The 12747-nt window shown below is 46.9% G+C and overlaps 1 protein-coding gene across 9 annotated transcripts in view; it reads right to left on the bottom strand.

Annotated features, from left to right (window-relative positions):
* DYSF (dysferlin) overlaps window positions 1-12747 on the bottom strand; it is a 248303-nt gene that overhangs the window by 43987 nt on the left and 191569 nt on the right. For 6 of the 9 annotated variants that reach the window (XM_083187755.1, XM_083187910.1, XM_083188073.1 and 3 more), the window contains one exon: window positions 7294-7356. The exons of the other annotated variants lie outside the window; for them this stretch is intronic. In XM_083187755.1, the coding sequence (XP_083043881.1) occupies window positions 7294-7356 (63 nt within the window). The remainder of the gene's footprint in view (window positions 1-7293; window positions 7357-12747) is intronic. 9 annotated transcript variants of the gene reach the window in all.

The following is a 12747-nucleotide window of genomic DNA, read 5'->3' as shown; positions in this document are numbered from 1 at the left end:
TGTACTAATCACACTAATACACCCTCACACCTCCCCTACTCCCACCTATACTACTCACACTAATACACCCTCACACCTCCCCTACTCCAACTTGTACTACCCACACTAATACACCCCCTCACACCTACCCTACTCCCTCCTGTAGTACCTACACTAATACACCCTCACACCTACCCTACTCCCACCTGTACTACCCACACTAATACACCCTCACACCTACCCTACTCCTACCTGTACTACTCACACTAATACACCCTCACACCTTCCCTACTCCTAACTATACTACTCACACTGGTACACCCTCACACCTCCCCTACTCCCACCTGTACTACTCACACTAATACACCCTCACAGCTTCCCTACTCCTAACTATACTACTCACACTGGTACACCCTCACACCTACCCTACTCCCACCTGTACTAACCACACTAATACACCCTCACACCTTCCCTACTCCTAACTATACTACTCACACTGGTACACCCTCACACCTACCCTACTCCCACCTGTACTACTCACACTAATACACCCTCACACCTTCCCTACTCCTAACTATACTACTCACACTGGTACACCCTCACACCTACCCTACTCCCACCTGTACTAACCACACTAATACACCCTCACACCTTCCCTACTCCTAACTATACTACTCACACTGGTACACCCTCACACCTACGCTAGAACCACCTGTACCACTCACACTGGTACACCCTCACACCTACGCTAGTACCACCTGTACCACTCACACTGGTACACCCTCACACCTACCTATACTACCCACACTATTACACTCTAATTCCTCCCGCCTGTACAACTCAAACTGGTACACCCTCACACCTACCCTACTCCCTCCTGTACTAACCACACGGGTACACCCTCACACCTACCCTACTCCCTCCTGTACTAACCACACTGGTACACCCTCATATCTACCCTACTCCCTCCTGTACTAACGACACTGGTACACCCTCACACCTACCCTACTTCCACCTGTACTCCTCACACTGGTATACCCTCACCCTACCCTACTCACACTGGTACACCCTCACACCTACGCTAATACCACCTGTACCACTCACACTGGTACACCCTCACACCTACGCTAATACCACCTGTACCACTCACACTGGTACACCCTCACACCTACGCTTGTACCGCCTGTACCACTCACATTGGTACACCCTCACACCTACACTACTCCCACCTGTACTAATCACACTAATACACCCTCACACCTCCCCTACTCCCACCTATACTACTCACACTAATACACCCTCACACCTCCCCTACTCCAACTTGTACTACCCACACTAATACACCCCCTCACACCTACCCTACTCCCTCCTGTAGTACCTACACTAATACACCCTCACACCTACCCTACTCCCACCTGTACTACCCACACTAATACACCCTCACACCTACCCTACTCCTACCTGTACTACTCACACTAATACACCCTCACACCTTCCCTACTCCTAACTATACTACTCACACTGGTACACCCTCACACCTCCCCTACTCCCACCTGTACTACTCACACTAATACACCCTCACACCTTCCCTACTCCTAACTATACTACTCACACTGGTACACCCTCACACCTACCCTACTCCCACCTGTACTAACCACACTAATACACCCTCACACCTTCCCTACTCCTAACTATACTACTCACACTGGTACACCCTCACACCTACCCTACTCCCAAATGTACTACTCACACTAATACACCCTCACACCTTCCCTACTCCTAACTATACTACTCACACTGGTACACCCTCACACCTACCCTACTCCCACCTGTACTAACCACACTAATACACCCTCACACCTTCCCTACTCCTAACTATACTACTCACACTGGTACACCCTCACACCTACGCTAGAACCACCTGTACCACTCACACTGGTACACCCTCACACCTTTCCTACTCCTAACTATACTACTCACACTGGTACACCCTCACACCTACCCTACTCCCACCTGTACTACTCACACTAATACACCCTCACACCTTCCCTACTCCTAACTATACTACTCACACTGGTACACCCTCACACCTACCCTACTCCCACCTGTACTAACCACACTAATACACCCTCACACCTTCCCTACTCCTAACTATACTACTCACACTGGTACACCCTCACACCTACGCTAGAACCACCTGTACCACTCACACTGGTACACCCTCACACCTACGCTAGTACCACCTGTACCACTCACACTGGTACACCCTCACACCTACCTATACTACCCACACTATTACACTCTAATTCCTCCCGCCTGTACAACTCAAACTGGTACACCCTCACACCTACCCTACTCCCTCCTGTACTAACCACACGGGTACACCCTCACACCTACCCTACTCCCTCCTGTACTAACCACACTGGTACACCCTCATATCTACCCTACTCCCTCCTGTACTAACGACACTGGTACACCCTCACACCTACCCTACTTCCACCTGTACTCCTCACACTGGTATACCCTCACCCTACCCTACTCACACTGGTACACCCTCACACCTACGCTAATACCACCTGTACCACTCACACTGGTACACCCTCACACCTACGCTAATACCACCTGTACCACTCACACTGGTACACCCTCACACCTACGCTTGTACCGCCTGTACCACTCACATTGGTACACCCTCACACCTACACTACTCCCACCTGTACTAATCACACTAATACACCCTCACACCTCCCCTACTCCCACCTATACTACTCACACTAATACACCCTCACACCTCCCCTACTCCAACTTGTACTACCCACACTAATACACCCCCTCACACCTACCCTACTCCCTCCTGTAGTACCTACACTAATACACCCTCACACCTACCCTACTCCCACCTGTACTACCCACACTAATACACCCTCACACCTACCCTACTCCTACCTGTACTACTCACACTAATACACCCTCACACCTTCCCTACTCCTAACTATACTACTCACACTGGTACACCCTCACACCTCCCCTACTCCCACCTGTACTACTCACACTAATACACCCTCACACCTTCCCTACTCCTAACTATACTACTCACACTGGTACACCCTCACACCTACCCTACTCCCACCTGTACTAACCACACTAATACACCCTCACACCTTCCCTACTCCTAACTATACTACTCACACTGGTACACCCTCACACCTACCCTACTCCCACCTGTACTACTCACACTAATACACCCTCACACCTTCCCTACTCCTAACTATACTACTCACACTGGTACACCCTCACACCTACCCTACTCCCACCTGTACTAACCACACTAATACACCCTCACACCTTCCCTACTCCTAACTATACTACTCGCACTGGTACACCCTCACACCTACCCTACTCCCACCTGTACTACTCACACTAATACACCCTCACACCTTCCCTACTCCTAACTATACTACTCACACTGATACACCCTCACACCTACCCTACTCACACGAATACACCCTCACACCTTCCCTACTCCTAACTATACTATTCACACTAATACACCCTCACATCTACCCTACTCCCACCTGTACTACCCACATTAATACACCCTCACCCCTACCCTACTCCAACCTATACTACTCACACTAATACACCCTTACACCTCCACTACTCCCACCTGTACTACCCACACTAATACACCCTTACACCTCCCCTACTCCCACCTGTACTACTCACACTAATACACCCTCACCCCTACCCTACTCCAACCTATACTACTCACACTGGTACACCCTCACACCTCCCCTACTCCAACCTATACTACTCACACTAATATACCCTCACACCTACCCTACTCCAACCTATACTACTCACACTAATACACCCTCACACCTCCCCTACTCCAACCTATACTACTCACACTAATACACCCTCACACCTCCCCTACTCCAACCTATACTACTCACACTAATACACCCTCACACCTCCCCTACTCCAACCTATACTACTCACACTAATACACCCTCACACCTCCCCTACTCCAACCTATACTACTCACACTAATATACCCTCACACCTCCCCTACTCCAACCTATACTACTCACACTGGTACACCCTTACACCTCCCCTACTCCCACCTATACTACCCACACTAATACACCCTCACACCTCCCCTACTCCAACCTATACTACTCACACTAATACACCCTCACACCTTCCCTACTCCTAACTATACTACTCACACTGGTACACCCTTACACCTCCCCTACTCCCACCTATACTACCCACACTAATACACCCTCACACCTCCCCTACTCCAACCTATACTACTCACACTGGTACACCCTTACACCTCCCCTACTCCCACCTATACTACCCACACTAATACACCCTCACCCCTACCCTACTCCAACCTATACTACTCACACTAATACACCCTCACACCTCCCCTACTCCAACCTATACTACTCACACTAATACACCCTTACACCTCCCCTACTCCCACCTGTACTACCCACACTAATACACCCTTACACCTCCCCTACTCCCACCTGTACTACTCACACTGGTACACCCTAACACCTACCCTACTCCTATCATGTGAACATTTCATTTTGGTAACCCAAGATACAACAAGTGCAACCAAAAAGTGAACCGTGTCCTATACCAGGGCAGGGCAAACAAACAGCTGTGCCTGATGATGACAATACCCTGCTGGAAGCACCAGGAAGAGGGAAGTGATGCATTCAGCAGAAGTTGCAGTGTGACATGTACAGCACAAATAATATAGTATGTGGGACTGTCACTTGCCTGTTAGGAGTGAATTTAAAAATATGCATGTTCTTTTCAAGGTGAGATGTTGCCCATAGCAACCAATGGTATTCTACTTCTTTTTTATTTAGCACTTTATAGAAGATAATTGATAGAATCGGATTGGTTGCTAATCCGTCTCATCTTCAATAGAACCCCGTTCTTGGTAAATCTACCCGCTTAGTGTATAAATAAGCACTCTGCGGGGCAGATGCCACGTAATACACATTTTGAGTCCATTATATGAATCTGAAAGAAAAAATAAGTGCTGATTTATTTACATGAACATATAAAGGCTGATAGCTCAGGGAAGAAAGATTATTAACCTCCCCCCCAAAAAATATTTTTGATCCCAAAGTCATTAGGCGTTATGGAAACCAAGTCGGCTCGCTGGGAGCGGAAGGTCATTTTTCATTTAGTCAGTAAAAATCTATATAAAACCTGCAGCCACGGTACCAAGCAGTAATTCTACATTTCTGCAGCTAGAAACGAGAGATGCTGGTCAGGATTCATGAAACATTCCGACAAATAACGATGTCTATTTTAGTAATCCGCAGAATTCCATCACACTGACTTAATGGAGAAAACCTAATAGAGGCTTATTGGATTTCTGGCTTGAGACAGCCATACGGGCTTCAAATTAACGTCCTGAATAGACATTGTTTTGAATATGAGTTTACCATAAATGACATTTCATCGTAGCCCTCTCGTGACACACAACAAAAATACAGTCACAGTCAGCCGCCGTGGAAGTCTCGTGGGCATGCCACGAAAAAAAAAAAACAGATTCCCCAGGACTTACCCAGAGAATCCTCTGCAGCCGGAAGACAAGGAAAGCTGGTTAGTACATTTACTACTGAAGGAATGATCCCACCCCATTGGCATGCATCTTCTCATGCGTAAAGCGGATGGCAGGAATTTAATTGGTCAAGATGGCGTGAGGAATCCGGTAGAAAGCCTCGATGTTCCGCACCATTTTACAGTCCATTATACACAGGCATGACAACCTCAATGTGTAAGCTATACCCCATTCCTTCTAATGCCAGACATATAGCAAACACTGAGGCTTTCAGTGGCCAATGAATAAATGGTTTTCATTGGACACTTTCAGGATGTAATGCGGACCAATCACCTGAGCCCAACAGAGGCAGCCATTTTGTTGCCTGAACCAATGTTTAAGAGCATGCAGCCTGACTAGTGGCATGACATGGCTTCTTAGTAATGTCATGGCACATTATAATAATAAGGATAGCTCAGTTGTATATTATGGTATACATATTGCAATACCGGGGGATATAACAACATAACACAAAGAGTTTGTCTTGCTTTGTGCAGTCGGGTTGTGTGTCAGGCCTGAGAATGGAGAAGGTGATGAACACTCAGGTGTCACAGCTTAACAAAGGCCGGGGAACATCTGTTATTCCGCACACAAGACCCTGGATACTCTCATTAGGGATGACAGATGCCACTTAAGCCTGGGTCAGGCACCAATTTTTGCACATGACTTTGAAGTGCCTTATGGGTAGAGAAGTCAGTGGAAAATGCTGCTCTCGCTTGGTGATAAAGTGTGTGTTTTATACATGTATTAAACCGTGTGAGGACCCAGGGGGCCAAAACAGCCAGATCTCTTTCTGTGCTTATAAAAAGGGTCCAGAACTTCTGAGGAGAACCGAATGGAAAAATAAAATCAGTCGTTGACTAGGTTTAACTCTTCGACACAAGGTGACTCGGTTGGGCCCTATCGCTGATCAGTACTAAGAAACCAGCTCCTAACTGCCATTTTCAAACACAGCCTGTAAAAGGGCAGATAGGAGCTGACTGGCTACTACATTGGGGTGTATTCAATGCTGCGGCAAGCGGCCAGCGAGGGGGTTAAACAGCAAGGATTGCAGAAAACCAGCAATCCTCGCTGTTTAACCCCCGCGCCGGCCGCTCGCTCTATTCAACTTTCTGTCACAGGACGGCGAGAATTCCCCAAAACAGCGAGACCCGCCTAATGCAGGAAACTCGCAGTATTTAGCCGCGAGTCTCGCTGGTTCAGGAGCCACATAGGCCGATTTCCCCTTGTTTAAAAAATGGAACGAGGGGAAATTGGTGTATGAGGGGGCTGCGTTGAATACTGTCAGGGTGAGTGGTGACAGCGAGCAGGAAGCTCTGCTCGCTGTCAACACTCGCCCACAGCATTGAATACCTGCCATTATCTCCAAGGTTTGATACATATATAACGCGTGAGTGTCAATATGACCGTACACACTTGTGCCATGACATACAGCAACAAATGGGAAAGAAAAGGTGTGAAATCTGCCAGTCCACAATGTGAAGCCAAGCCTTTTGCGACAGAGGAGGGGGAAATGGAAGAGGTGCAATCGTGTAAGCAGAGATAGACTGTCCTGCCAACTTATACCCCACGTGAGAGCAATCAGTGCAGTTGTCATACATAACGGCGTTGATTGTGGATCATATGACATGCAGTCAATGTGACAGATATAGGACACACCAAATGACCATACATACATGGAGGCTGGACCGAGAGGGCGACATGTTAATTATGGAGGAGATGTCTGAGGCGTCTGGGAGCTATAAATCAAAATGGCTAGTTAGTAACACACAGATTATAAAGCAACATCAACTGTTAAATGACAACAATTTGGGTGGAAATTGAAAGATTAAGCGTGTTACCTTTTTGTATTAAAACATTAATTCGATTACTTATTATACATGTTCTAATTAAACTCACGACGGCGAGTCCTGTGATCTTACGGAGATGGTAACATGCAGTTTCTGGTTGTGTCCAGAGTATCAGCAGTGGCTACAACAAAATGGGGGACTCAGGGAACAGAAGTCCACTTAAGCTCTGTGGAATCTTAGAATCGTGCTCTTTTAAAACATATTGCAAATGATTAAACTTCTGGATAAATCAGCCCCATAGGTGTTGATGTATCAAGCGGTGAATAGATTTTTGAAGTGGACACGTTGCCCGTAGTAACCCCAACAAGAGGGTGAGTCACATTGAGACGCTAAATGTGTCATCGTATCTCTGCCCTCTCCCGGTCCTTATGAGTGGGAGTGGCATGATGACCTCATCACTGCAAGTTCTCCGCCCACCTTGAAACCTTGCCAGTAGCTGTGTGGGAGAATGTTCTACAGTCTAGGGCAGGGGTGGCCAAACCTGTCCTCAAGATTTACCACCAGTTCATGTTTTTCAGGCCACCTGTGAATCTATAGTAGGAATGACTGCAGCAGGTTTGAACATGTGACTACAGCTGTGCTCCAGCTAGGTGATTTGGAAAACGTGGACCGTTGGTAGATCTTGAGGACCAGTTTGGCCATCTCTGGTCTAGGGAATCCTGGAGCGCTCCCATCATTTTGGAGTCTCTGATGTTTCGCGACCATAGGCAAGTATACTTATAGGATTCTAACCTTTCTTGGTCTAGTTTCATTCAGACAATGAAAATGATTATTTTAAAGAACTTATTCACATTGCCACGGAGCATTCCCTGTGATGTATATGATGTGTTTTCTATACAGGCCACTTTTGGGTGCTCTCCTATTTCGTATGTGATACAACAGGAGCATGGCTGACATCATGTCATATTCTGGGATTATCTTGGTATGGCGATATGTCAGTGGCAACTCTGCAAGAGACAGCACAAACCAGCGTGACACATTACAGCGAGCGGCCGCGAGGACTTGGCGCAGGAATAGTTTATCCTTGATTTACGGTCTGCAGCAGCTGAATTTATTGCTCTTTATTCTCCCGAGTGATAATTGCATGTGGTCGAACCATGACTTGGCCAAGAAGACCAGTTAGACTTTTTCAGCTCCTTGCTAATTCTGCTGCCAGGAAGTTTCAATTTTATGGGCACAGCAATCCCGCCACACTGGTGCCGTCACTGTGTGTTTGCCCTGGCTGATGAATCCTTAGTCTGTCTCAGCCAAAGTCTTTCAATATCTCCTTGTTCCGCACATGACTGAGTGCTGGTATGGGGGGGGGGGGGGGTGATGATATAGACCCCAGGCAGCTGTTGTGTGGTCTTTGGTAGCAGCCGCGCACTCTTCGAGCCTGTACATTGAGCGGCTATGGTTCTGGCACCGGGCGGCCTGACTTGAGTCACCTTCTGGTTGTGAAACAAGTGAAATGGTTTAACCCTGGGAGGGAAAAAACCATTAAACAGTTCAAGTTGAAGTCAAAAAGAAGCATTTTTGGGGGGATAGAAGCTGAAGCCATACTGGGGACACTATTTCATAATAGTCCGTGGCTGTAGTCCCGCAGATATAAATATATGAAGAAGAAAGGGCCTAGCATGGTCAGAGGGTTATTAATGCAGAGGATGTGGAATTATAGCAGACAAAGGCCTGCCATCTACCAGCCATCTGTGTTATCACTGTCCCATCCATGTTGATCTGAAAACAGCAATTCCACACAAAGGCTTCTGGTTTTTTATTTTCTCAAATAGTACTAATTATGCTTCCTCTCCAATAGTTTCTTCTGAAATCATTATCTCTATTTCAAACTCTCTATGGAAGAGTCAAAATATGGCTGCAGGTTGCAAACAAGCTCCCAGTCATGTGACTGTGGTTGCCATGGTAGTCACACAACACAGAAAAAGAAAAAGAAAAAGAAAAAAACCTTTGCAGCACTGTAAATTCTTAAAAGCAATCTTAAGAAACAAAATCAAGAACTAATAGTAATGAACACAATTATCCTCATTGCTTGCAAAGTGATTGAGCAGCTCCAATGTGAGCTATTCTATCTCCGTTCGCCACTACATGCCGCCAGGTGACAGAAGACGCTTGCGGGCCCATTACGTCGGAGCCATCTGTCCGCTCCCCGTTGCATCCCTGTAGCCGCCCCCCACCCCCCACACTTGCCTTGCCCTTCTCCCTGAAGCAGAGACGGCCAGGGAATCCACTCCCTGCTGCCACGCTGACAGGGACGGACGAGCAGTCCCCGTCAGTTGGAGCGCCTGACCGACATTTGGCGGTCCTGCAGGCTGGCTGGGAGGCGCTCCATCTGTGTGTGTGTGTGTGTATATATATATATATATATATATATATATATATATACACACACACACAATCTTTCATATACCACGTCCCCCATCGACGCGGATATAAAAGACCTTGCTCACGGATATGAAAGAGAAATTTCACAGGTTAAATGTAGCACAATCTATTTACAAATATTTATCCGGAAATTCTGTGGATCTACCGCCAATTACAGAAATAATGGTTACCTTCTGCGCAGCAAGCGGCTTGGCTCAGGGCATGACCAATTAGGTAGCAGGCGGCCATTTATAATGTTCTGTGATTTCCCGGAATGAATCCTAATGGAGCAGAGAGAATCTGGGCTGTGTGTTCCGGAGCCCGGGACTACATTGTGAGCAACAGTCACTTAGGACGAGTTACTGGCTGTATGGGACGGCAGTTAATAATGGATTACTCCACAATACCGCCGGCTTTCCCGACTCACCCACCGTGCAATGGCTGCGCTGTGACATAGAGAAGGTGTTCACAGATTGCCTTTAATGTCCTGCCAATGTTATGCACACAGAGTTCAGTGTTTTACATTTGTCACCTCCGCTCTCTCCTTGCGTTGTAACAAAGCAGGAAAACGCTATTAAATAGGTAACGATTTAAAATACATGAAATCTGCAGTTGAAGCATCTAATTACGAGCTGGAAAATCGATGAGGAGGAAATGTACAATCCGCAGCTAGCCTGTGCATGTAAAAGTCAGTAAGGCACCAGTCAGCTTAGCAGATATGCAGGAAAGGCTGTATGTATTGCTGACAGCAAGGGCTGGATGTAGGAGCAGCTTCTTACACGGTCGTACAATGGGTCGTTACACAAAGATCAGCCCGGTACCCACAGCCCAGGGGTACCGGGGACAGCACCAGGCTTCAGCCTAGGCAAGTAAGTTCTGGAGGGGGGGACCCCTTCATTGGGGGGCTCCCCACTCCCCCAGGACCCCTGCCCAGGCTGACTGGTCAGTAGGGAGGAATGCTTTGGCCGGGGGAACTTGTATAAAAGTCTCCCCCCGGCTGTGGCATTACCCTGCTGTCTGGTTGGCCTGGGGCTGGTTCTTAAAATACGGGGGACCCCTATTCTTTTTGTTCTCCGTATTTTGGGAACCAGACCCAGCCCTGGAGCCTGGGGCTGGTTTTAAAAAGTCAGCGGAGCCCCTATTTTGTTGGTTTCCTGATTTTTTAAAACCAGACCTGGATCTTTGAGTCTGGTGTTGGTTACAGCCATGAGGGGGACCCCACGCCGTTTTTTATTTATTTATTTATTTTTCTTTTTTTTGTTTTACACACTGCAGCCTGCACGGATCTGACTGATCCGTGCAGACTGCCTATACGAATTCGTATTAGCGACCGTGTATTCATATGAATGAATACGCCTTTGGGGTTTACAAAGCAGTCGTATTTCACTGCTTTGTAAATTATCCCCCAGAACACTAATTTGCATACAGCTAAAACAGCCGTATGCATTCATATTCATTTGTATTAAGAATACGAATACGTATTCTTAGTAAATTTCCCCTCTAGCCTCCTTTCACTGGGCATCTTTTTGTAACTTTTTCCATTAAATAGATTTGAAATTAAAATTTATTTGCAAAATAAATATGATGCACAAGCAGCTTCGGGTGATTCACTTGTGGCAAGTCTATATTCAGTGTGGGACTGTATCTGCATACGATATGCTAAATTACACTGTTTTCCAGGATAACACTGTAACAGTCCATTTGTTATGCAAATAAGACACTAAAGGAAAAAGATGCAAATACACATGATTCTACAAAGTCACAAGGAGCTCGCCAGTCTCCCCACAGATACAGGTGTATCACTCAGCAAGTACCTGTCTCCCCACAGATACAGGTGTATCACTCAGCAAGTACCTGTCTCCCCACAGATACAGGTGTATCACTCAGCAACTACCTGTCTCCCCACAGATACAGGTGTATCACTCAGCAAGTACCTGTCTCCCCACAGATACAGGTGTATCACTCAGCAAGTACCTGTCTCCCCATACATACAGGTGTATCCCCCAGCAAGTACCTGTCTCCCCACAGATACAGGTGTATCACTCAGCAAGTACCTGTCTCCCCACAGATACAGGTGTATCACTCAGCAAGTACCTGTCTCCCCACAGATACAGGTGTATCACTCAGCAACTACCTGTCTCCCCACAGATACAGGTGTATCACTCAGCAAGTACCTGTCTCCCCACAGATACAGGTGTATCACTCAGCAAGTACCTGTCTCCCCATACATACAGGTGTATCCCCCAGCAAGTACCTGTCTCCCCACAGATACAGGTGTATCACTCAGCAAGTACCTGTCTCCCCACAGATACAGGTGTATCACTCAGCAAGTACCTGTCTCCCCATGCATACAGGTGTATCACTCAGCAAGTATCTGTCTCCCCATACATACAGGTGTATCCCCCAGCAAGTACCTGTCTCCCCACAGATACAGGTTTATCCCTCAGCAAGTACCTGTCTCCCCCACAGATACAGGCTTATCACTCAGCAAGTACTTGTCTCCCCAACAGATACAGGTGTATCACTCAGCAAGTACCTGTCTCCCCACATATACAGGTGTATTACTCAGCAAGTACCTGTCTCCGCACATATACACGTGTATCACTAAGCAAGTATCTGTCTCCCCACATACAGGTGTATCACTTGGTAAGTACCTGTCTCCTCGCGTATACATGTCACTCAGAAAGTATCTGTCACTGGCATTTAGCCAGTAACTTTCAATGAAACTGCCAGTTGAGGACCTGTGAGGGGTCTCTTTCTCAAACTAGAGACTCTAATGTACTTGTTTTCATGCTCAGTTATACACTGGGGCCTCCCACTTCTCTTTATACTCTGGTTAGAGCCTGTTTGTGCTGTTCTCTAAAAGGAGTAGTACACACCGTTGTAGTAAATGTTCAGTTTCTTGGCAATTTTTCACATGGA

Source organism: Crinia signifera, chromosome 1 (genome assembly GCF_055691185.1).
Source record: "Crinia signifera chromosome 1, ASM5569118v1, whole genome shotgun sequence".
NCBI classification, from domain to species: Eukaryota; Metazoa; Chordata; class Amphibia; order Anura; family Myobatrachidae; genus Crinia; species Crinia signifera.
Note: the sequence above shows the minus strand (reverse complement) of the source record. Positions and strands in the feature narration are given on the sequence as shown.